At 41.2% G+C, this 26,995-nt stretch overlaps 1 protein-coding gene across 2 annotated transcripts in view; it reads left to right on the top strand.

The window, feature by feature from the left end:
• Positions 1-26,995, top strand: part of ANO2 (anoctamin 2) — a 186,144-nt gene that overhangs the window by 24,569 nt on the left and 134,580 nt on the right. For both annotated transcript variants that reach the window (XM_048934567.1, XM_048934569.1), the window contains 4 exons: positions 6,670-6,768; positions 8,830-8,978; positions 10,600-10,654; positions 11,505-11,553. In XM_048934567.1, coding sequence (XP_048790524.1) covers positions 6,670-6,768; positions 8,830-8,978; positions 10,600-10,654; positions 11,505-11,553 — 352 coding nt within the window. The remainder of the gene's footprint in view (positions 1-6,669; positions 6,769-8,829; positions 8,979-10,599; positions 10,655-11,504; positions 11,554-26,995) is intronic.

The raw sequence follows: 26,995 nt of genomic DNA, 5'->3' as shown, positions 1-26,995 counted from the left end.
CTTGGGGCTGAGTGGTTGGATGACTGTGAAGAGGAAAGGGACCTAGGGGTGTTGGTTGATGCTCGGTTGAGCACGCTCTGACAGTGTGCCCAGGTGGCCAAGAGGGCCAACAGCATCCTAGCCTGCATTAGAAATAGTGTGGCCAGCTGGAGCATGATGGTAATAGACCTCTGCACTCAGCACTGGTGATGCCGCACCTCGATTACTGTGTTCACTTTTGGGCCCCTCACTACAAGAAAGACATTGAGGCCCTGGAGCGTGTCCAGAGAAGGGTAATGAAAATGGTTTGGATCACAAGCTTTATGAGGAGTGGCTGAGGGAGCTGGGATTGTTTAGTCTGGAGAAGAGGAGGCTCAGGGAAGACCTCATTGCACTCTACGACTTCCTGAAGAGAGGTTATGATGAAAAAGGGTCTGGCCTCTTCTCCCAGGCAAATAGTAGGACCCAAGGAAATGGCCAGAAGTTGTTCCAGAGGAGGTTTAGGTTGAACATTAGGAGAAAGTTTTTCTCTCAGAGATTGGTCAGGCACTGGAATGGCCTGCCCCAGGGAGGTGGTGGAGTCACCGTCCCTGTCAGTGTTCAAGAGACTCATCCTCCTGGATGAGGAGCTACGAGACATGGTTTAGTAGCTTGTAGTACTGGGAATGGGACGGTGGTTGGACTAGATGATCTTGCAGGTCATTTCCAACCTTGCGATTCTGTGATTCTATGATTCTATGAATAGAAACATTAAACAAGGTGGGCGCCAGTACTGACAAATCGGACTTTTCTGTTTCATCTGAGCTACTGCCTGCATTTCTCCTCCTGTGCGGAATCCTTGGAGGGGTTGCGGGTATAGAGGCTGCCTGGTCCCCAGTGCCCCTGGCTCATGAAGAAGTGGTGGCTGATGGGTTAGTGCCAGCGGGCTCTGTGATGACGGCCATGTTGCTTCCCCTACAGCATGTCTGCTCCGGCGGTGCCAAGTACATTCCTGCTACTAGCCGTGCTCTCTGCTCTATCCTTCACACTTCTGACAGGACACAGCCCACAGCCTATTTTGTTTATGTTGGTGGAGAGAAATAGGAAATAATATCATTTTTTCTGTGAGACAGAAAAATTTCAATCAATATGCCTGTGCATATACTACATGTACAGAATACTTGTATATAGATAAATATAAACTTATCTAGTGAACAACATATACATCACAGTTCATAATATTATAGTATATAGTATATATAATTATGTATGATTGTATTTTTTTTCATTCTGTAATATATCACATATCGCAGTACACAAAATGTAAATTGTAAATTGTAATGTATTAAAATATATATAAAATATTTAGTATCTAAAATACAGCAGTATTTATGATATATATATTCCAATCTGACACTTCTGAAGTGCTAGCTCTAACAACTGTTATTTTCCTCTAATCCCTTCCAAATGAGTGAAAAGCATAGGATTTCAGATTCTATGGTTACATTTCTTGAAATCAGAGTGTAGACTCTGCTCCCACTAAAACTAGTCATAGTATGTGAAGAACTACTTATCTTTTATAATTCTGTGAAGAAAAGTTTAAATTCTAGTACAGTTTCTAAAAGTCATATTCAGTTTTTCTGAATTTGTGTGTGATTTTTTCTATAATTTTCTTTCTCATTTGCTGTTTTTCTCACTTTTTTGCAAATGACTTTTTTCCATTGACTGTTTTGAAAACTGTTGACATTCACAGTTTTTCCAGTTCTCGTACTACATACAATTTAAGACTTTGAATAATCATTTTTTGTCTGTTTTTTAACACTGGTACTTTCAACTGCCACGGGACCCTTTTAGGAAATCATGATAAATAGGTTCCTAAAGATCTTGTCCCTTTTGAAGGCCATTGGAAGGCTACTGAATCATTTATTTGCTCACACTCTGCACTGTAGGACCCAGGAATATCTTTGTGGTAGCCTGCATTTTGAAGACATACTGTCAAGTTTTTGCAGAACAGATAAATACAAACTGGCAAGCTTATCTGTTTGTCACTGGTCTCTGTGAGTTGACTCAGCAGTGTTTAACCTATATGCAATGTTACTGTTCAGCTTTCACAGGTCAGTGCGCACTGCTTCACCTATTCAGTGTTTGACCTGCTCACCTGTCTCAGGCCTCTGAGTATTTGTTACTATATCTTCACATCAGCCTTCCTTAGTACTCTTGCCACAGGACTGCTCTGTCCAAGATTCTCCATTTATACTAATATGTCTCCAGCTGCCATTTCACATTCAGCTCCAATACCTGTATCAATCCTGCCATTCCTCAGTGTATCTTTCTTTGATCTATGTGAAGGCAGTCCATCATCCTTTTCTCTTGTTTATCAGTTATAATCAGCCACAGGTCTATGCAAAGTCAAAAAGCCCAAGGCATCTGCTGATCCACATACATGAGAACTTAGTACGTTATAACAGCTCATTTCTCAACGATATCTGTACAGAGCTTGTTCTTCTCTTGCACCCTCTTATTTTAAAATGCTGTCTTTAAGAAACAGCTCAACTTTGCCACGGACTTGGCAAAGCTTGTTTTCACTTAGCTAATTTTGCTCACTAGAGGACTGGACTTAATTTTAAATGGATCTGTTGCACTAGGTATTTGAAAACACCATGGTGACAGTGTAGGTCACAGCTATCACCACAAGGGACTCCAGTTTATTTTCCACCTGTGAGCCACAGATCACAAGTGATTTCCTGGAAAATATATGCTTATGTATAGGAGTTGTGTCATGTAATGTCACCAAAATAGCAAGCTTCTTCACAGAAAAAGATGTTCCATGGTCCAAGTGTGATTTGTTGATAATTTCCACATCTTCCTTCATAATGCTCTATTAGAATCACCAGACTCACTTCCTGGCAGGACAGATACAAGTTATCATGAAGACCTGCTGACTGGTTTTATGAAAGACAGCTGTTCATTCTACTACAAATTAGCTGCAGTTTATGTTAAATTGATTAATAATTCTCTTTGATACTGTGTCTATTTAATACTAATTTATTATTCTCTTTGTAATTAATTCTTAATTCCCATTGTTTCATAAAAAGATTTGACTATAATGTAAATCTGATTTTGGTACTGTTGTATTATTTTAAGTATCAGAAAAGGCTAATAAGTAGTTTTAAAATGCATGACTGGAATGCTGACAAGAAAAGATTAGTTGGGGATGTGAATGTTGAGGACAGCCTTGGATGTAGCAACCATGAGATAGAGGAATTTAGGATCCTGCATGGAAGAAACAAGGCAGTAAGTACAATTACAACCCTAGAGTTCAGGAGAACAAATGTTGACCTTTTCAACTTGTATATTTGGAGGTATGCTGTGGTTTAGAGCACTAGATACTAAAGGGGTCCAAGAGAGTTGGTTGACATTGAAGCACCGCTTCTTCCAAACTCAAGATAGATGCATACCTAAGAGCAAGAAATGAAGCAAAGGTGTCAGGAGACCCACGTGGATAGGCAAAGAAGCGGAAAAACTCAATTAGAAGAAGAAAGCCAATGGAATCTGGAAGAAGGGTCTGGCCACATGGGAGGAACATAAGAAATTTGTCGGGGCATACCACAAGGAAGGCCAAGGCCCACTTCAAATTAAATCTGGTGAGGGAGGTCAAAATCAGCAAGAAAGGTTTATTTAAGTAAGTATATCGACAGTAAAAGGAAGACTAGGAAAAATGTGGGCCAGTTGCAGAATGAGTTGGCTGCTCTGGTAAGAGAAGACAATTAGAAGGCAGTCACTGAATGCCTTCTTTGCTTCAGTCTTTTGTGCAAGACTGCCCCTCAGGAATTCCAAACCCTGTAAAGGGAGAAAATCTGGGGAAAGGAAGACTTCCCCTTGATCAAGGAAGATCCGGACAGAGATTATCTATAGGCAAACTCAAGGCACAAAGATCCAAGGGCCCATATAGGATGCAGCCACAAGTGCTGAGGGAGCTGGCAGAAGTGATTGCCAAACCACACTCTATCATCTTTGGAAGGTCATGGAAAACGGGAGAGGTGCCTGAAGAATGAAGGACAGCCAATGTCACACCAGCCTTCAAAAAGGGCAAGAAGGATGAGCTGAGAAACTACAGGCCAGTCAGCCTCTGTCCCAGAGATGGTGATGAAACAGCTTATTCTGGATGCTATCCCCAAGATATAGGAATTAAATAAGGTAATCAGGAGTAGTCAACATGGATTCACCAAGCGGAAATCATATTTGATCAATCCTGTAGCCTTCTATGATGTCATCATCAGTTAAGAGATGAGAGGAGAGTAATGGATGTTGTGTACTTTGACTTCAGGAACGTGTTTGACAATGTCTGCCACAACATCCATGTTACGAAACTTAGATAATGTGGAATAAATGAGTGAATGCTGAGGTGGATTGAGAACTAGCTGACTAACAGAGCTAGGAGGATTGTCATCAATGGTGTAGAGTATGGATATGGAATGGTGTAGAGCTGGCCTGTAACTAGAGGTATTGCCCAAAGAGTCAGTTCTGTGTCCAGTTTTGTTCAACATCTTCATCAACGATCTGGATGAAGGGGTAGAGTCTACCCTCAGCAAGTTGCTGATGATACAAAGATGGGAGGATTGTCTGACACACCTGATGGCTGTGCTACCTTTCAACAAGACCTGGATAGACTGGAGATTTGGGCAGAGAGGAACCTAGTGATGTTTGACAAGAGCAGGTGTAGAGTCTTGCCCCTGGTGAGGAATAACCGCATCCATCAGTATGGGTTAGTGGATGATTTGCTGGAGAGGAGCTTTGCAGAGAAAGTTCTGGGGGGTCCTGGTGGGCAGTGGATTGGCCATGAGCTAACAGTGAGTTTTTCTGGCCAAGCAGGCCAATTGTATCCTGGGGTGCATTAAAAAGAGCATGGCCAGCAGGTCAAGAAAGGGTATCCTACCCCTCTACTCTGTCCTGGTGAGGACATGTTCAGACCACTGTGTCCAATTCTGGACTTCCCATTTCAAAAAATACAGAGGTCTCCTAGAAGGAGTCCAGTGGAGGGCCAAAAGATGATTAAGGCCCTGAGCATCTCCCTTACAAGGAAAGGCTGAGTAACCTGGGTCAATTCAGCCTGGGAAAAAAAGACTGAGAGGGGATGTGAGAAATGTTTATAAACACCAAAAAGGAGGTGGGAGACAGATGGATGAGGCCAAGATCTCTTCTTAGTGGTGTGTAGCAATAGGACAAGTAGTAATGGCTAAAACTTGAGCATACAAAGTCCCATACTAACATGTGGAAGATCTTGTGTATGGTAAGTGTGATGGAGCATTGAAACAGTGATTTGGAACAGGTTTTGTGATTTAATGAACAAGATCAACTCATTGTCTGATTAGGAGTACAAGAAATAGTAGGATAAGAACAATTTTCTTGAAGTCAAGTGCAGAGCAGAAGAAATGTTTTGTCTTTGCTTGTTCAGATGGGCACAAAAGTGCTCTAATGAAACCATGTAACTTTCAAAATATCTTGTGTATGGAACCTATAGCCAGGGATTTCTGGTTCAGATGATACCCAAATCCAGATGATTCCCAAAACCTTGCATCTTTGTTGTGCACATACAGTTGCAGAGTAGGCAGGCAGTTTTATGTCTTTCAGAGCACTAGAAGATTTGGCTTTTAGAGCCAAAGATCAGACATGCCCAACCTGCAGCCCATGGGACACCTTGTACTGTGGCCAACCCCCTGTCATGGCAGTGCCTCTTCCCTACCAAGAAGCCTGGCATATCCTGAGTACACCCTGAGCATGCACCTGTCCCTCAGCAACAACCAAACCATTGGTGTGCAACTGGCAGTGACTGGAGAGAAACCAGGACACAGAATGTGCAGTGTTAACTCAAGTTATGACAAATAGTTTTTATGTATTTTGATATATTGATTAAACACAGTCTTGTGAACAGCAAAAAAAATGGCTTGCTTTCTGTTTTGATGAATGGTTTTGACAACAGGTTTCAAGATTGCCAAAATAATAATTTGTCTGCATATTTGCAACTCCTCTCTCAGTTGACATATATTGCCTGTAAATTTTCAAAGTGAACGTATAGAGTTGCAATTAGATATTCACCTCAAAAAATTTTATTTTGTCTCTCTATTACACTTCTATCATACTTTACCAGATACCTATGTCAACAGAGAAAAAAATCCCTCGCTTCACAGTCACAACTTACTCATTTCATCATTACAATTTTTTTCAGTATATACATTTGTGAACAACTATTTTCAAGGATGTACAGGAAGAAAAAAATTTCATCAAAAATCTCTGATGAGCAATAAGAATTGCAGTCACTTCCACTGCAACAATACTGATGCATTAGTTTCACAAAAATGTCAGATGTCTCAGTAGTTCTATGCGTTGCTCACTTTTTAATGTTTTAATTAAAATATACATAATAAACATTTTTACTTATATACATTAACTATGTTATATATTTTACCTGTGGTCAAAGACAGCTCCTCTTCTTTCATGGTGGACCTAGCAAGCCAAATGTTTGGACACCCACGCATGAGATGGTTTGGCTTTTAAAGAGAAAGTCACATTTAATCCTTGTTGTAATGGAAGTTGGTTATTCATTATGATTGCTCTTTGTTGCAAAATTTAGTTAGATAGGCCATCTTGAAACCCGATTACTGTATTCTGTTCGATAATATTGAAATTTGTTATTTTCACCACATATTTCAGAATAAGAGCCAAGGACTGAACTTTGTTCGTATTCATGCAACTTGGCAAGTACTTAGCCGAGAAGCGGAACTCCTTAAAATAAAAATGCCCACTAAAAAGGTAAATATCTTCCATTTTATAAAAACTAGTTTTATATCTGAAGGAAGAATGATCAGAAACACAAATGTTTTGAAGCTCTTAGAGGTACACTATTCTAAATCACTCCAAATGACATGTAATACTTATTCTTTCATTTTACTATTTTGTGATGATTTAGTTTTCAGAGTTGGATTTAAGAAGGGAATTTCTGGGCCGATTTCAAAGGCCCCAGAGGCAGCTCGCTGGTAGACCATGTTCTGTAGAGTGAAAACAGAGGAGAGTTTTGAGGAGGGATTTGCAGTTTAGAAGGCAATAGCTATTCAGAATTTTGTCAAGGAACTTTCTTCAAAGGTGAGGTGCAGTATGTTATGATAGTGAAGGCATGTCTGTAGTGTTTTGGTTTTTATTTAACAGTTGTTCTCACCCAGTAAAAGATGCCCACACCTTAGAGTACTACTGTCCGTCACTGTCAGGGATTTGGCCAAGCTAGTCTTGCATATTCTTTATTGTAAGAGTAAGATTAAACAGAGTCTCCCTCAACAGTTTACTTATAGTCAGCCTCTGAAAATGAATAGGCTTTGGACAGCTACTATAAGTTGTCCTTTCTGCTTTTATACTTGCTTTTTTCTCAGTTGCAGAAATTGAATATTACCAGCTAAATAGAGCAAGCATGGCATGAAAATTCTGTTACTGTCTTAAAATTTTTGCAAAGACAGTCAGGAGATGACAGTCAGCGGGAAAAGACCCGCTTTGAAAAACTGAAACCTTGTATTTCAAAGATTTAGCAATAAAAAATGAAAAAACAAAAAATCAGCCATTAACAACAAAAGGAAAAGCATTTCTTTCTTTTATTTTAAAAGCACAATTTTTTTTTCTGTGATGTTATTTTTATTTATCCAAACAACAAGTAAAATCATAAATAAAGGATTTTCAGTGGAAAGCATTCATCTTTAAACATAATAAGTTGGTTGCAAAGAACTATGAAACATTCAATTTTAAAACATCTTTCAGGACAAATGACATTCTGGTGCTGTCTGAGAAAATTCAGCTACATGTGTAACTTCTGTACAGGACTGAACTGTTACAACTGTTACTTTTGATGAATGAGAATTCACCACACTGGAGCAAATTAGATGCACCAAATATTATTAGATGCATAACAACTTCAAACAAGAAAATAAATTCCCCAAAATACTGTAAGTTAAAGAATGTCTAAGTTTCCAAGGAACCTAACTGCAGTCCTTGAAAAAACTTGAGAATGTGCTGAATGTAGAGGATCAGACCATCTAAACATTATAGAGACTTAAGATGCTTAATTAAGGAATTGCTATAAAGCCACAAGCCAGGCATCCTCACTTTTAATGGTAGGTGTATGTGGGTGCCATGTATGAGAACTGCTGAGTCACAGCCTGAACCTCTGATTGATCACCTGAGGCAAGCAATGAGTCAGCCAGAGAAGAACAGGTGAAGGCAATTCACCTGTGCTGCCTGGTTCCACCCCTCCTAGACCTATTGAAGAGCTAGCTACCAGTAGGGAGGGATCTCTTCTGAGATCTGCTCTGCTGGAGTTTTGCAAGTGAGCCCAGGATAGGGGCAAGCTTTCTATCTGTTCTCTTTTTGTTATCATAATCTGCTTTGCCAAACTCTCTTGTGTATTTTGTAATTATAACATCTTAATATTTGTTGATTATACAGCCATTAGACAAAACTAGCAATTATTATCCAAAAATAGCATTTATTCTTGGTAGTATCATTGACAGTGATTAAAATTCTTTCTTGCTTTGTCTGCCCCTCTATTTCCAGTTGCAGTTACAAAGTCAAAATCATTGCTCCATCTTTCTATCATACCCTTGCAGCTTCTAGCTGAGAAGAGTTAGTAAGGGTTTTTCTTGTGCTATCAGTTTTCTTCTGCAAGAAACTTGTGTCTCTGGAATTGAAACCTTGGCAAATTCAGGTGCTTGCTCTTACATTAGAATTTACGTTAAGGTGCTTATTTTAAATATAGAGTTATATATGTGGGTTACTATATATGGTGGGGTTTTTTTGGAAGTCATGTTCATATGAGACATTTTACTTACTCAGATGTACGAAATCAAAAAAGAAGAGGGAATAATCAAAAAGTTAAGTGAAATATGGTGCAAATTGTCTGAACCTCTGCAACCCCAAGTGCCACAAGAAGATACCAGGATGAAAAGCCTGTCTTATCCATTTTCCAGAGAAAAAATGTATTTGTGAGTACCTTAAACTGTAAAGAGCAATGAATAAAACTAGGAAAAATGACATAAGAGATTTTCAATCAAAAAACAGAAATTTGTTAAGATTGCACCATTTCTGGGATTTCTATGAAAATGCGCATTAACACTGACATCAGTTTCAGAGGATTAAGAGAAATCTAAGTTGAAAAGAATTTTGTCAATGTTCTTCTTTCTGCTAGTTAAGTCACTTAAAGCAGTGCAAAAATAAATTAACTATGTTCTTATAATGAACTGTAGAAACATAGCAATAAATTTGTGTTTAACAGGATAATAATATTACTGCTTGTTTTGAGACAAGAAAGGTTATATAGAAATTTGGTAATATATTTCCTCTTGCAAGATTTATTGTAGTATGAGACCTCTTCCAAGAGTAATACCTCCTATTATTATTATTATTATGTTGGCCCACAGAATCAGAAGCAGATATTAGTGGTATGGAAGTAAAGGATGAAATTTCCCAACAATATTCCATTACATTTTGTTGCCATAAGACAGACAGTGCAGTCTGACAAAATACTGTCTGTTGTGTAGGTGTGTATGAAACAGAAGTGTGAAAATGAATTCCTCCTTGTGGAAAAAATTAAATCCATTGACACTTGCTGAACATTTATGGAGATGAAACAGTATATGTCAGCACAGTGAGGTGATGAGTAGTGTGTTTCAACAGAGGCAGCAGCAACATGAAACAGAAAACGCGTTCAGGGCAGCCAAACAGATTTTTACAAGTGCTGCATGCAGGCTCTTCTTCACTGCTGGCAAAAATACATAGTTAATGGCAGTGACTATGTTGAAAAATAGCATTTTGTATTTAAGAATTAATTCTATCAAATAGTGTCTTTGTGCTTTTTTAATTTATTGTAGCTTCCATGGAAATAAATAGGAGTTTATTTTTATCCAGAGTGACTACGTAATTAAAGTTTGGCTAGCAATATGAAGATAAGAAATTCTTGACACTTTCTCTTTCACTCAGAATAATATATCTGGATGTTATATATCTCAGCCCCCTCATTCCCCCCCCTTTTTTTTTCCCTCATGTTTTTCCTTGGGTTTGTGTGTGAAAAAACAAATTAAGTGAAAAATAAAACATATCATTTATTGTGTCCTCTTTGAAAACTTTTATTAATGCAAAATACACCAAAAGTGAATTAGGGGAATAAATTGGGAAGGCTAATTTAACAAATGATGATTCCAGTGGAAGTGTTATTTTTAAAGCAAGTGAAACATTGACTGTAGAAGAATAATAAGCATATATATAGATCAGGCAAGTTAGAATGTCACATAATTGCATAGGGTTGAGACTATTTTATAAAGACTGAAATATCAGTTTGTCTAAACAACAAACATTCTCCTTAAAAGAAAGGCATTTTACTTTAGTTAATATTTATGTAGCTTTTGTGCCCACTGTTACTGCAGTCCCAGTAGAATTCTGAATGATGGGGCACAGTATATCATGCAGTTTCATCTTCATTTCCTTAAAACATTTCTTTATCTTACTTGCTGTGGTTTGTGAGTTCATCCTAAGTCAAAATCTTGTATTTTGTTTCATTCACTTCTGAAAACATACCTGATTGTTTTTTTTTCTCTTAACATTTTTCAGGTATAACATCAGAGATAAAGACACATTTTTTGACAATGCTACCCGCAGTCGAATAGTAAGTAAGCAAAAGTAACTTCTTGCATGGAATGAGATTTAATAGTGTTGACTACTTTGAAATACCATCATTTTATTCATTTCTCTTTTCCTATAAAGCACTAAGCAGTTAAGTGTAATATGAGTGTAAGCATATATATGTAAGAAATGCTCTGCTGAAGCTACACAGTAGTCCATATAGTTTGGTGAGAGTAGATACTGTGGAAGGATGTACTGCTGACTCGAGACTATTGTTAAAAGTTGTCATTAAGTCTTACTTATTGCTGTTTAGTCAGATCCTCTTCCATGAAAGTGTCTCCTCTACAGTCCTATAGTAACTTACTTGCTTTGGTAGTCTTTGCTGAGAAACCTTTTAACATGTTCCTGATGTTCTGTTTAGTCTCCAGAGGGATATCAAGGCAGGATTTCTCTTTATGGATGCTATGCAACTCCTCTCCAGCATACTATGTTTTCCATATACACTTTGGCTTCATAGATACAGTGTATATACAGTGTATAACAGTACATATCCTGATTACTTCTATATGTAGCTTAATGTTATACCTCCAAATCTGATTGTTTTTTTCTTAAAGTTGGACTATCTTGTGATTTTTCTGTAGTTTAAAATGCTCATTATACCTGAACTCCTTACACTTCTAATGGTTTTATAAGACTGCGACACAGCAGAACACAGCCTCTACATTACTGTCAGAAAATCAAATATTATGAATTGTTATATCACTGTTAGGTTTTAACTAGTAACTGCAACAGAAGTTACTAATTCCTGAAGTTTCATTCTATTGCCTCCTCTGTGAGGAAGATAATTTTAAAAGACAATTTTCAAGTTATATCACTATTATTCTTTTTCATAGGTACATGAGATTTTGAAGCGCACTTCTACAAAGACCAGAAACAGCATGGGTAAGAAGGGAAGATAACCATGAATGTCCTTTTAAAAGGAATTGCTTAAGTATCTCAATGAATATTTGTAAAAAACAGGTACATGAGGATGCTGAAGAATGTCCTTCCAGAGGGTTTTATACATCAGTGTCTTAAGACTGCCTTTGCCAAGAATAAAAGCAGGGTAGTTGTCATAAGAGACTCCCTTCTGAGAGGAACAGAGGGCTCATTGTGCTGTCAGGTTTACTCAGAGGGAAGTCTATTCTCTTTGTGGCCCAGCTTAGGGAGGGCATTAGTAGTGTTCCTAGTCATCCTAGTTACTAGCTATTTCTAGTTAATAGTGGTAGTAGTGGTCCTAGGAAGCAGCAAAACTGATTCTAGAAGTTCTTCATGATACCAAAGTATCATTGGGAAACCAATAATAATTTATATAGAGATAACCAATTCAGCTGCTGATGAGATTCTCTGGCTGAAGACTCTCCTTCTCAGGAAGTGACGTTTGTCAAAAGACATTCTTCCTTCAGAGGCTAACCCTTAAATAAGCCCAGGACCCTGGATCCACCCCTTACAGGGAAAGGGCAAGTAAACTGCATGCAGCTGATCTTTCCAGACTAGCCACCCCCTTCAGCAGGTATTCAATCATCAGTATGTGTCATGATGTAACAGTTCCCCTACACTCCACCCCTTCAGCATGAACAGTGATAAACACATTCACATACTTCAATTACAATATTGAACCAGTAGTTCTTGTCACAAAGTAATTAAAAAGATCTGATAATTCAGCCATGACATAACAGCATGAACAGTGACTGAACATGTTAATTTCAACTACAATATGGAATCAGTAGTTCTTGTCACAATGTGTATAATCAATGAATATAAAGATGTTATAAATATGAAATAAATCAAAGAGTTTGGTTAAGCTGGTTATAATAACAAAAATAATAGACAGAATGCTTACCTGTGTCCTGGGCTCACTATAAAACTCTGAGGAGGGATCTACAAAAGAGATTCTTTCCTACTGGTAGTCAGCTCTTAAATGGGTCTGGGAGAGGTGGAGCCAGGATCCAACCCTTCTGGCAGCAAAGGTGAATTGTCTTCACCTGTGCTCCTGTGGCTAACTCATTGCTTGCCTCAGGTGATTAATCAGAGGTTCAGGCTGTAATTCAGCAGTTCCCATGCACTCCACCCCTTCATGCCGTGAACCGATGATCAGGTTGACTAAAGGCTAAGCTTTTCCTAATACAGAGATCCGTTATATTGCAACACTTACACAGTTTCCATCTTGATGCGTGTTGGTAAGATTCAAGATGAGTGATGATTGGTGAACATTCATAATCTTTTATGGGCCAGTGCTCAGTGATGTTACTGGAGGCATGCAGTCGTGAGGTGCAGGTCCATCCTATATTCCAGACCATCACTGGGTGTTGCACATGACAGTAGCACTGGAACGCTCTGTTGGCATTTTGTTACTTCCAGTGATCCTGAAGGCTCAAAGACTCATGGGGATTAATACAGATGTTTCAGAGGTACCAGGAGGGGAAGGTCTGGTCTCCAGGGCAAGATACAGGCCGTATTTCTATCTTGGGTTAACACTTCAGCTTGTACTGGGTCATGTCCTGGCTGCCTGTACCACACCTTCTGGACGGATGTCTGTGGCTGCATAAATGTATCAGGCACCAAAAGGGGTGTCCTGATCTGCCATAGGGACATGATGGAGGTCCCTTTAGCGATGAAGATCGGAGTGTTGACCACAATATCAGTAGACCTACGTAACTACGTAATACTGAGCCTTCAGCCTCCAATAATCTCCCCCAAGGTGCAAGTAGGCCACACCACTTTGGTCCTACCTTCACCTTCCAAGGTCTTTACTCTATGGGTACCTGGATCTAAATTCTCAGGGTCAGGGAGCAGAATATTATTTCCATTACAAATCTGGGGTCTTACCTGATGATCAGTGCCCATAATTTGGATCCTAAGACCCATGTTGTCTGCAACATTCTCATGGTACTGGGTCTGCCATCTCAGGGTCTTTCATTCAGGTCCTGCAAGGTTTCATACAGTCTTTTAATGCATCCCTGCAAGGACTGGGAGTCTGTCTTCAGGGCAGCCTTAAGAATACCGTTATAACATTCAATGAGGCCTGCCCCCGTTGGATTATGTGGCAGGTAGAATCACCATTCAATGTTATTTTCTTCTGCCCAGCACTGTATGGCTTTAGTTGCACCAGGAAAATGAGCCCCTTGGTTGCTCTGGATGACTTGAGGTGTCCTGTAGGCAGACATCAGTTTAGTGAGTACCTTGATGGTATGTGCCTGGTTTGCTTTCAGTACTGGATAGGCCTGCAGTAGCCCACTGGCAGTGTTAACGCAGGTCAGGGCGTATCTCACTCCCTCAGACTGAGGAATGGGCTCAGTGTAATCAACCTGCTGGAGAGGGTTGTGTCCTCTAGCAAGATGGGCTGTTGTTTCAGGCAATGATCTCGGTCTCATCTTAGAGCAACCGTGCAATCCCAGCATGCCTGGATGATGTCCGGTAGCTGTACGGGCAATCCCCATGCTTTAGCAGCTGCCCACATTGTCTTCTGCCCTGCATGCCATAGCTTCTGATGTAACCAGCGGGCAAAGTTCTCAGATGGTGAATTCTCAATCCATTGAATTCTCGCCAGCGTGTCAGCTTCATTGTTTCCTGGTGACTGTAGGGGTTGATGACCAGAAACATGGTAGACACATAGTCCTGTGTCTGACTGTATTCCACAAGTCTAACCGCATATCCTTGCCTCAGATTGGTCTGGCATGGATAGTTTATTCCTGGGTGGCCCACTGTGTAATCCATATAGTGAGCCCCTGGTACACAGCCCAACTATCTGTACAGATATTCAGGATCATCACCAGGTTCCTTGGTTATAACCATCCACATGGCTTGCAGTTCTGCCCATTGGCTGCTCTGAACAACCCCTTCATCAAGATTTTTTAACTGCAAGTAGGTTTTTATGTCCCTACTTGATGTGTCCATTAGGGAAGCAATATTGGGTATGGCTGCATGAATAGGTGGTGTGACCTTATTTAATTCCCTGTAATCCACTGTCATTCTCCACGTGCCATCCGACTTTCGCACTGGCCGTATGAGGAAGTTATATGGGCTGTGTGCAGGTCTTATAATGCCCACCTTTTCTATTTCCTGCACCGTTCTCGATATTTCATCTTGCCCACCCAGGATTCTATACTGCCTTACTTTAGTAATCTGGCACGGTTTCGGCAGGCAAATAAGCCCATGTTTTGCTTGGCCTCTTAATATTGCCTTCACTATACTGATACTGATATATACTTCACTATACGGATACTGATACATCTCTGCCGAAGTCTGAAGTCTCCCACAGTTGTTTGGAGAGCAAGACCCCATAGAATATCTATGCCCAGAATGTATTCCTGAACTGGGGCAATAGACACCTTATACTCCTGAGGTGCGAGACGCCAACCCCCAATTTTAACCATGTTTGGGTGACAGGAACAGTCTGTCCCCCAAAACCACCAATCATCACACTGTCTCCATCAAATTTGTTTGGATCTCTGTAGATAATTGATGTTTCTGCTCCAGTGTCCACTAATGCCATAACTCTATGAATATTTTTTCGGGACCAATAAACTTCAATTCTACATAGGGCCTCCAGTCCCATTTGGAGGCCCTAGGGGGACTAACATCTCTCATCACACCAGGCTGGCTACTTTCTCTAGGCTTCTACCAAAATTGCGGTACTAAATGCATCAATTCTGTTGCTGCATATGGCTGGGTTGTTACATGCAAAATGAGTCTGGGCAGGGGGCCACAGATCAGGTAGCACCCCTGCCGGTCTGTCCTGTACTTTTTTTGTTTCCTGAGTTATAACAGGCAAGACTTCTAGTGAATCTGTCAAAATTGGAGATTCGAGACCTAATTTAGATTTTTTATTTTCCTGATCAATGAAGTCTGTTGATTCAGGAATCTGATCATTGTTTTTTGAAATGTTACAGACTTGACCTATTGGAAGAAGCAGAATTGGTTTCTTCCCTGTTAATATGCTAAGTTCTTGCTCTAAATTTCGATATGGTTTCTCAAAAGTTGGTTTTCATTTTCTAAAGTATTATTTCTCATTTCTGCATGATTTAAAGCATTTAATATTGGCCATGGCACTGTGGGGGCAGCTAATTGTCTTTCTTTCATTATTAGTATGTCTTTGCTAAATCCCTGAAAGTAATCTGCCATGCGATTATGGGGAAATATTTCCCTTAACACGTGGGGGACTCCATAGCCTTCACCTGTGCTCCCGTGGCTGATTCATTGCTCACCTCAGCTGATCAATCAGAGGTTCAGGCCATGATTCAGCAGTTCCCATACACAATGTAATAAAATCTGCAAATTCAGCTGTCCATTTAGACTCATAGAATCAGAAGGTTGGGAAGGGCCTACAAGATCATCTAGTCCAACCGTCCTCCTACCACCATTACTACCCACAAGCTACTAAACCTTATCTCGTAGCTCCTCTTCTAGACACCTCTTGAACACTGCCAAGGATGGTGACTCCACCACCTCCCTGGGCAGGCCATTCCAGTGCCCTACCACTCTCTGAGAGAAAAAGATTTTCCTTATGTCTAATCTAAATCTCCCCTGGTGCAACTTGTGGCCACTTCCTCAAGTTCTATTTGTTGTCTGGGAGAAGAAGCTGAACCTCTCCTCATCACAGCCTTTCTTCAGGAAGTTGTAGAGTGCAATGAGATCTCCCTTGAGCCTCCTCTTCTCCAGACTGAACAATCCCAGCTCCCTCAGCCATTCCTCATAAGACTTGTGTTCCAGACCTCTCACCAGATTTGTTGCCCTCCTCTGGACACATTCCAGGGCCCTGATGTCTTTCTTGTAGTGAGGGGCCCAAAACTGAACACAGTACTTAAGGAGTGGCCTCACCAGTGCTTGGCCACCTGAGCACACTGTTGGCTCATGTTTAGCCGAGCATCAACCAACACCTCCAGGTCCCTTTCCTCTTCACAGTCATCCAACCACTCAGCCCCAAGCCTATATCGCTGCATAGGGTTATTGTGGCCAAAGTGCAGGACCTGGAACTTGGCCTTATTTAACCTCATCCCATTCACCTCAGCCCAGTGATCCAGCCTATCCAGATCCCTCTGAAGGGCCTACCCTCAGGCAGATCGACACTACCTCCCATCTTGGTGTCATTGGCGTACTTACTGAGGGTATACTCAATCCCCTCATCTAAATCATCAATAAAGATATTATACAAGATGGGTCCCAGATGGTACCCCTGGGGGACACCACTTGTAACGGGTTGCCATCTGGACTTAACTCTATTAACTACTTGTGCCATTGGGCACGGCCCTCTAGTCAGTTCCTTACCCAAAGAAGGGTATTCCTTTCCAGACCACAGGCAGCCAGTTTCCCCAGGAGAATACTGTGAGAGATTGTGTCAAAGGCTTTGCTGAAGTCTACCCAGACTACATCAACAGCCTTTCCCTCATCTACCAGTCTGGTCACCCACTCATAGAAGGAAATGAGGTTGGTCAAGCATGACCTGCCTTTCACGAACCCATGTTGGCTGCACCTGATCCCTCGGATGCCACGCATGTGCTGTGTAATCTCACCCAAAATGATTTCCTCCATTATTTTCCCTGGTGCTGAGGTCAGGTTGACAGGCCTGTAGTTCCCCAGATCCTCCTTATGGCCCTTCTTGTAGATGGGAGTCACACTGGCAAGTCTCTAATCCTCCAGGATCTCTCCAGATAAGCAGGAGCACTCATAGATGGTGGAGGGTGTCTGGTCCCATGGACTTGTGACAGTCCAGATGGTGGAGAAGCTCTCTAACTGTGTCCAACTGAATCACCAGGGGTGTATTCTGCAAACCATCCCAGATTTCCAGATCAGGGTATAAAGTGCCCTGAAGAAAACTGATCTGCCTATTAAAGGCAGATGCAAAGAAGTCATTGAGGACCTCAGCCTTCTCATCCTCAGTGGTCACATTCCCCGTTGCATTAAGTAAAGGATGGAATTTCTCCTTGGTTCTTTTCTTTCCATTGATATATTTGTAAAAGGATATCTTATTCTCTTTTATTGCAGTGGCCAATCTGAGTTCAAGTTGGGCTTTTGCCTTCCTAACTTCCTTCCTGCATACCTTAGCAACCTCCTTGTAATCTCCCCAAGTACCCTGTCCCTTCTGCCAGAGGACGTAGACTCTCTTTTTCCTCTGGAGTCTCAACAATAGTTCCCAGTTTATCCACACCGGTCTTCTTCCCCTATGGCTCAATTATGGCGTTCAGGAATAGCCTGTTCTTGTGCCTGTAAGATTTCCATTTTGAGGAGCATCCAGGCTTCCTAGACCCCTTTACCCTTAAGGAGCGACTCCCAAGGGACCCCTGCAAGAAGCTTCCTGAACAGATCAAAGTCTGCCCTCTTGAAGCTCAAGATAGCAGTTTTGCTAGTCACCCTTCTGACATCTTCAAGAATAGAGAACTCTACAATTTCACGGTCGCTCTGCCCTAGACAGTCTCCAACCTTCGCATCACCTACCAGTCCTTCTCTGTTAGCGAAGAGCAGGTCAAGCAGGGCACCATCCCTGGTAGGCTCTCGTACCAGCTGTGTAAGGAAGCTATCTTCCACACACTCTAGAAACCTCTTGGACTGCTTCCTCTGTGCTCTGCACTGTATTGTATTTCCAACATATATCAGGGAAGTTGAAGTCTCCCATGAGAATGAGTGCTGGTGATTGTGCAACTTCAGCAAGCTGCTCATAGAATGCCATGTCCTTCTCTTCATGCTGATTAGGCGGTCTATAACAGAACCCCATCAAGATGTTGCCCCTACAGGCCTTCCCTCTGATCCTTATCCATAGACATTCAACTTTATCATTCCCAACCCCAAGCTCTTCAACATCAAAATACTCTTTTTAATGTAAAGGGCCACACCACCACCCTACCTTCCTTGTCTACCCCTTCTGAAGAGCTTGTAGCCATACATCATAGCACTCCAGTCATGAGAGTGGTCCCACCATGTTTCGGTGATAGCAACTATGTCATAGTTAGCCTGCCACACAATCGCTTCCAGCTCCTCCTGCTTGTTGCCTATGCTGTATGCATTGATGTAGATGCAGTTCAGTGGAGTCATCTGCCTCACCCCAACTCAACCATTATTCCCCTAGGCTCATCTCTGGTGACCCGTTTCCCTGACATAGCTAGTTTAAAGCTCTTTAAATAAGCCCTGATAGCTCCTGTGCTAGGTTTGTCCCTGCATGGACAACAGGCCAGGGGCTGAGTAAACTGCCTTATGATCAAAGAACACAAAGTTTCTGCCTTGACATCAGCCTCTGAGCCAATTATTCATTACTTGTGCTTTTCAAGCCTGCTCTGTGTCCTCTCATGAGAGCTATGAGCAGCATCAAACAAATTAACAGGGGTCACCATAACCAATTTATCAGCAACAGCATTACCCTCCCCTAAACCAAGTGTTTATGTGGCTGCAAATATGGATGACACAATATGGTTCCTTTCTTTGCCGTAATGTATGTTTAAGGTGTAAAACATAGAGGTAAGCCACACATTCCTATTGTCCCTAATGTGAGCATCCTCAATTCTTTGACATACACCAGCCGCATAGAGGAAGTCGGTTAAAACATTTAGGGTTTCATTTAGCCACGCAGTAAAGGCCCATAAAATCACTTTTAGTTCCATAGTTTGTAAGCTGTCTTGCAGCCCACTCTGCCCAGTGTGAGGTAAAGGGTAAACTAATATTGTCACTTGCCCCACTATATAGAGAACTCTGTCTCTGCCCATACAAATCAGTTCAGCTACTATATCGATACGAGTCATAAGGATGACCGAGGTCGAACAGGGGAAAACAGCCATTCTAGCAAAAAAAACCCCAAAACACAGAAAGGGAAGTAGAGGATTGTTTAGTAGGCCTGTTTTGAGGAGAAGAGCGCCTTTCTTTCCATTGACAGATGACTGCAAAGGTGTGCCTCTCCTGGACACATACGACAAGAGAAATGTCATGAAGTAGGGATTGAAGATGGCTAACTTCTGACTGAATTTGGGCAGTAATCTGAATTAGAGCCTGCTTAGCCTCAGGCGTCTGTACAATTGTATCATTAGCACATTTTCCCCTTAACAACTGTAACAACTGCTCTAATTGAGCGTTAGAAATGCCAACTGATGACTGTAGCAAATAGTAAGTGACCTAAAAGAATTTGCAAGTTGGGAAGTGTAGAAATGTCAATTTTCAATTCTGCAGCCTGAGAGTATATCATAGCATCTGATAATTTCCAACCCAGATATAACATAGGAAAGGCACATTTCACTTTCTCTGGTGCCGCTGGAAGGCCAAATTGAGAGAGATGGGAGATTCATTGTACTTCCCAGCTATTATCAAAAGGCTGTTCCTGACAGCACAGTATGTCATCCATGTAGTGATAAATGATCATATGAGGGTTTGCTTTATGAATGGGTTGCAAAGCTGTGGCTACGAATGGGTGACACATAGTAGGAAAATTCTTCATGCCTTGAGGCAGTACAACACATTCATAACAAGAGGCTGGTTCTGCTTTCTTAACCAATGGCACTGAGAAAGCAAAACACTTACAGTCTTGTTCAGCAACAGGAATCATGAAAAAACAATCCTTAAGGTCTATGACCAGTATATGCCAACCTTGCAGCAACATAGCAGGTGAAGGACGACCAGGTTCTAAGGTGCCCATCAATTCCATTTGATCATTGATTTTCTGAAGGTCATGCAACAGACACCATTTACCAGTTCTTTGGAATAACGATTGTTGTATTCCAAGGGCTAGTGGAAGATCAAATATGACCTACTTGAAGTTATTCCTTTACTAACCCTTGTGCAGTTTCTAGACACTCCTTTGACGAAGGCCACTGCTCCACCCGTATTGCCTCATCTGTTTTCCAGACGATAGGAATAGATGGCAGTGCCGCAGTGTCCATTAAACTAAATTCCGATTAGTGAGCCTAATTCCAATTTGGGATAGAATATCACAGCCAACATTTGCAAACCATTGGGCAACACCACAATACAGGCACTGGCCGATACAACAACTAATTTGGCTTTGGAGTTTGACGTGCCTGTTCGGGGTATCACACACACTGTGTGTTCCTTGGCAGGTCCGGTAAAAGCATCAGTAGAGGCAGCAGCCCCTGATCTTTCAAATGACACTGCTACTGAGTCATCTGCAGTATTGCAACTGGAAAAAGGGGCTATACCTGACATCACCCCTGATGGACACTGCAAGGAGCAGCCTCCTGCAGAATCAGAGAGTGACGATGTGGTGAGGGGTTGGAAAAACTGAATTGCGAGGTTAAAATAGTAACAGAGCAATTACATGATCTGGAAATCTGTATGTGGCAAAAAGGGGATACGGGGTCTGATCAGGGTTCTCAGCTAGTGCCTACTACGGGTCCTGTCCCACCGATAGCACCTGTTGCTCCACCGACTCACCCAGCAGCTGCTCCCTCACGGTGGTCAGGGATAATCCGTGATTATATATTGGAGGGGCAATGGGAAACAGTTTCTCTAATCGAATGCTCAGTGGTATATAATCAGCAGGGTGCACAATGGGAAAAACAGGTCCCGGTAAGGAGCAATGAAGGTAACTCATTGCCATCTAGTAAAGACAAATGTCTTCAAAAATTAGGGATGTTTTGACAACAATGACAGCTGACCGCTTCAATAGCAGTGTGGCCAGTGTTAATGCCACTAAGTTTCTACCAATCCTCAGAAGAAAACCTAAGAGAAGAAAATGAGTTACTTGCTTAAACTAAACAACTAGTGTACAAACTTATAGTTAATGGGGCAACATGCCAAAACAACAGGTAGAAATACACCCATAAAGTTAATAAGGGCTGTATCCTTAGAAAAGATGATTAAAACCCAGAACAATGGGATACAAGTGAACCAAAAATATAGATAAAAAAGAAAATACTAATGAAACCACCAAAAAGATTCAATTAGAGAGTCTGATACAACTGGAACCTCTACAAATTTGACTGATAGTAACACAAAAAAAGCCGTTTTAATTAACATGCAGTCTCTTTTGTCTGAGACTACTGAATTAAAAATTTGGAATATTTTGAAGAGACAAGTGATGATTAAAAAAGAAAAATATATTATTAAATTTTGTTGCTGTGTGATAGATGGCATTGGAGGAGTTACTTTTGGGATAGGAAAGGGGTGTTCCTTCTGGATTTCCTGGAACCAGAACAAAGCGTCATTTATGACAGCTACATTGTAGTGCTGACTAAGCTGAAGCCTCAAACTTTCAGATTCAGGTTGGGAAGAAGACAACCTTTTACTTTCAACACAACAATACCAGGACCTATATCAGTTTGAAGACTCTGGAGCATATAGGCAATCTTGGCTGCACTGTTCTACTCTATGCACTATGCAGTCTGGGTTTACTGCCTGCTGACTTCCATCTGTTTGGACTAATAGAAGACAGACTGCACATGCAAGATTAGCCTAACAACAAAGCTTTCACATCAGCTGTGAAGAACAGGGTCATCTTCACTGATGCAGTTTTATGATGGCAGTAAGAAGGCTCTTGTTGATCCCTAGCAGAAATGCATATCTAATGGTGGTGAAAAGTAGCATTTTGTAGCTGAGGATTTGCTCTATCAAATGGTGTTATTGTGTATTTTGTTGTAGTTTTCATGGGAGGCATTACATTTTGAGGGACCTACACATTTGCAAAGAATAGCTGTATGGTGTATAATGTTTTCCTTCATAGTCTTGGTATAACTGTGTGGTGAAGCTGCAGTAACAGATTTCTTTGTTACAGCTGCTGGAATGGAACATTGATTAATTTCTATAACCTAAACAGAAATTTTATTTTATTTTATTTTATTTTATTTTATTTTATTTTATTTTATTTTATTTTATTTTATTTTATTTTATTTTATTTTAATATGATTAAAAAAAAACAAACAACCCAAAAACACATTTGTCTTTTTCAATTAAGTGGATGCTTTCAGAGTACAGAAATTTGGAGACAAGTATGTTCAAGGCAGATTAGATGAGAAGCCTTCAGTGCACCAGGGACATAAAGTCTGTTGATATAAAAGCCACTTCCCATAGGTGCCACTTTGCCATGGGATCCAGAGAGATTGTGTGGAAGTTGTTCAAACTCTTAAGTTGTTGAGGTGACAGAAAGATGGAAAGAAGAAACCTGTCTTTCAAGGATATAATAAGTGGTATTATAATATGTGCTTTCATTTAGCCTCTTATTCAAAGTTCTGTGTTTAATAGCTTGTTCTAATTTTTAATGTAATAAATGCCACCTTTAGAGATCAAAACATAAGTAGAGAGTTTCTTATGCTTCTTCTTTTTTCAAGCTTAGGTCAACTCAAGGTCCCATTTGACAAGAAGCAAATATTTTTCCCTTTCTAGACTATAGCCTGAACTTGATTATACATCACATTCGACATATATTCAGTAATCGTTCTTGTCTTTTGAGATGATCCCCCGAAAGTTCTTTGCTTCATGCATCACTAAGATTCTCCTTTTTCACTAGTGTTAGGAATACTAAACTTGAGTATCTCAAAAGATTTCTTCAAGCATTCACAGAATCATAGACTCATAGAATGGCTTAGATTGGAGGGGATCTTAGAGATCACCAAGTTCCAATGCTTCTGCCATGAGCAATGTTGCTGACCACTAGATCAGGTTGCCTAGGGCCCCATCCAACCTGGCCTTTGACAGCTTGAGGGATGAAGCATCCACAATTTCTCTGGGCAACCTGTTCCAGTGCCTCACCAAATTATAAGTACAGAAATTCCTCCTTATATCTAACCTAATTTTTCCCTCTTTTTACTTTAAAGACAATCCTCCTTGTCCTGTCATTATCAGATAGTGTAAAAAGTCAGTCTTTCTCCTGCTTGTAAGCTTCCTTCAAGTACCGGGAGGCCAAAGTGAGATATCTCCAAAGCCTTCTCTTCCCAGGCTCAACAAACCCAATTCCCCCAAACTTCTTTAATACGAGAGGAGTTCCAGCTTTCTTATCATCTTGGTGGTCCTCTGGATCAGCTCCAAGAGCTCTCTATCCCTCCACTACTGAGGGCCCCAGGCCCCAGACTCAGTACTCCAGATGGGGCCTCACAAAGGCAGGGTAGGAGTGGAAAAACACTTCTCTCACTCTAATGGCTGTCTTTTGATGTAGTTGGACATACTGTTGCCCTTTTGGGCTGCAAGAGCACACTGTTGGCTCATGTCCTGCATTTTGTCCACCAGGACCGCTAAGTCCTTCACTGCAGGCTACTCTCAATGTGTTTTCTCCCCACACTCCACTCACAGCTGGGATTGTCCCAGCTCAAATGCAGTTAGTCTTGTTAAACCTCATGAAGTCCTCACTCATGTGCCCACTTTTTGAGTCTGTCCAGGTCCCTCTGGATGGTTTTTCTTGTATTCAGAATTCAAAAAAAAGGAAATTCTACAATTCCCTTTCTTGTATTTTCAGCTGTACCACTCAGCCTTGTGTCATCAGCAAACCTGCTGAGAATACATTTGATATCACTGTCTACACCATTAATAAAGATGTTAAAGAGCAGTGTTCTTAAGACAGACCCTGGGGGATATCACTCATCACTGGCCTCTTTCTGGACATAGAGCTGTTGCCAACTCTTTTGACTATGACCTCCTCCCGAGATCTAGATGTGAATGTTCCTGTCCATTGCAGGGGAATTGGACTAGATGACCTTTACAGGTCCCTTCCAATTCTAAGGATTCTATGAATTATTTTTTTACCTAGTAGTCCAGCGTTCAAATCCGTATTTCTCTGATTTGGAGATAAGAATGTGGTACAAGACCATGTCAAAGACCTGGCAAAATCCAGGTAGATGACATCTGTTGCCCTTCCTTTGTCCACCAATGCCATCAGTCCATCATAGAAGGCAACCAGATTAGTCAGGCTCAATTTGCCCTCAGTGAAGCAATTCTGGCTGTCTTGGATCACGTCCTTTGTTTTGTGCCTTAACATCTCTTCCAGGGGAATCATCGCCTGAACTTCTACAGAATGGAGGTGAAGCATACAGGCCTGTAATTCCGGCTTTAAATTTTTCAAATATGATGGAGAACTTGGAGGGTATGATTTCCCATCAGGATGAGAGCTTGTGAGTTCACCATCTCTTGTATCTGAAGGCTGTCAACAGGTTCCCCTTGATCTGGCAGCCCCCAAACACTAGATGACTTATGGGTCTGGTTCCTAATTTTAACCCACAATCTCTCAACATGTTCATGACTGTTTCTCAGAGGCACCTCTTCACAGTCTATCCATTCTTAACATAAAGGGCAACATCCCTGGTTCCATCACTTATACTTCTTTTTCCTGCAGTTTGACCAGCAGACCCTTGCTCAGTCATGCTGGTTTCCTGTCTTGTTTGCCTGATTTCTTATTCTGGGGAAGGGGTTTCTTTCTGTGTTCTTAGAAAGGTATTCTGAGAAAGGTCTCCTTGAAGTGCTGCTATATCTGTTCTGTTTGTTTTCCCCTAAGAACAGTTTCCCAGGGTATATCATCCAACAATTCCTGAAACAGCCTGAAGTTCGCTCTCCTGAAGCTCAGGCCTGTACTCCTTGAGATCATGAACTCCACCAGGCCATGGTCACTGCAGCCCAGACTGCCTCCAATCTTAACCAGCAAGTTTTCGTCAGTGGACTCCAGGATTCTCATGGTTTGCTTGAAGCTTTCTCTGTTGCTTTCCCAGCAGATGTCTGGGTGGCTGAAATTTCCCATTAGGATGAGAGCTTGTGAGTGCACCATCTCTTGTATCTGACAGATGTCAACATGTTCCCCTTGATCTGGCAGCCCCCGAATGCTAGATGACTTAAGGTTTGGTCCCTAATTTTAACCCACAATTTCTCAACATGTTCATGACTGTTTCTCAGAGGCACCTCTTCACAGTCTATCCATTTCTTAACATAAAGGGCAATATCTCCTACCTTGCTTATCCTTTCTAAAAAGTTCATAGCTCTCAGTCATGGTATTCAAATTATGTGAGTCATCTCACCATCTTTGCATGACAGCAACAAGATGGTAGTTTTTCAATTGCACCATGGTTTTCAGTTCTTCCTGCCTATTTCCCATGTTGTGTGCTTTGGTATAGAGGCACTTCAAGTGGGCTTTTGGCCACATTACTTTCTTGAAGGAACCCTCTTCTATGTTATTCACCACTATACACCCTTCCTGCAAGAAATCTAGTTTGAAGCCATGGTGATAGGTCCAGCCAGCTTGCTTCCTAGTATATTCTTGACCCTCCTGGTCAGTTGTGTCTTATCCTGTGTCAACATTCCGTGTTTATTGAAAGTGTGCCTTAGATCATAGAAGTCAAAGCTCTGGACATGACATCATTCATTCAGCCATTCATTCAGGTGGTCTGTTCTCTTCTGTCTGCCCTCATCCCAACCTCCAGTTCAGGAGAGTTGAGGGGGGCTACTACTACTACTACCTACACTCCTGATCCCTTCAGCATATCCCCAAGGAATGTAAAATCCTTTTTGATACTTTTTAATTTCCTAGTTGCAGCCTCATGTGAACCATCTTGGAAGACCAACTGTAGTCCTCTGGCTTTATCATACCTCATATCCTCTTCCTGATGTACCGAATGCAGGCCTCTGGCAGGCAGCAGACCAGAGATTGTCTCGGTAGCAGATGGGTGCCTCAGTGACTCTCAGCACAGACTCTCCAATTACTAAGACATTTCACCTTTTTTACTACCATTAGTTGTGACTTGAGTTCTAGTTTGGATCTTCTTAACATAGTGTCCCTTTTTGTGGTTCTGAACCACTGTCCATACCCTCTTCTCTTTCCATCTCCAGAGCTTCATGTCTGTTGGTTAGGGAGACTTCAGGGGTACAGGGAGGCTTCTCCTTCTGCCCTGAGTAGGGCCAAGGGTCCAGACCCTCTCTTCCTGCACAAGTTTTCCCTCTGTCAGTTTGGAAGCCTGCTTACTTTCTTCCCCTTGCTGGGACCTAAGGCAGGGCTTTATTCTGTTTTCCTAGGATTTTGTTACTTATTTTGCATAGGAAGTAGGATGATGATATTGGAAGTGTTTGAACAATATTTGGTTTTCATGAATCATCATGTGGTGGGAGGAAAATGACACTTCAAATACATTTGCTTATTGATTTTTGCAGCTGTGTAGGGCTGATTTTGATTCTATTTCTACGATGTTATACAGATTTGTTTCTAGCATAACTATGAACTGCTACCAGCTTTCCAAAAGCAGAATGCTTTCAATAGAGGACTTGATATGATCCAAACATTAATATTTCCTTTCTATCTTAGTGCATGTAGGGATAAGGATATTTTGCATGTTCCAAGGGAGAAATGTATTGCTAATGCCCATCTAGGGTGTCTGCCAAGGGTTTTGCCAAAATATTTCAGAATGTTGTATAATTTGACTACCATTTGTTTTCTCCTAAGGAC

Source organism: Lagopus muta, chromosome 1, assembly GCF_023343835.1.
Source record: "Lagopus muta isolate bLagMut1 chromosome 1, bLagMut1 primary, whole genome shotgun sequence".
In the NCBI taxonomy this organism is placed as follows: domain Eukaryota; kingdom Metazoa; phylum Chordata; class Aves; order Galliformes; family Phasianidae; genus Lagopus; species Lagopus muta.
Note: the sequence above shows the minus strand (reverse complement) of the source record. Positions and strands in the feature narration are given on the sequence as shown.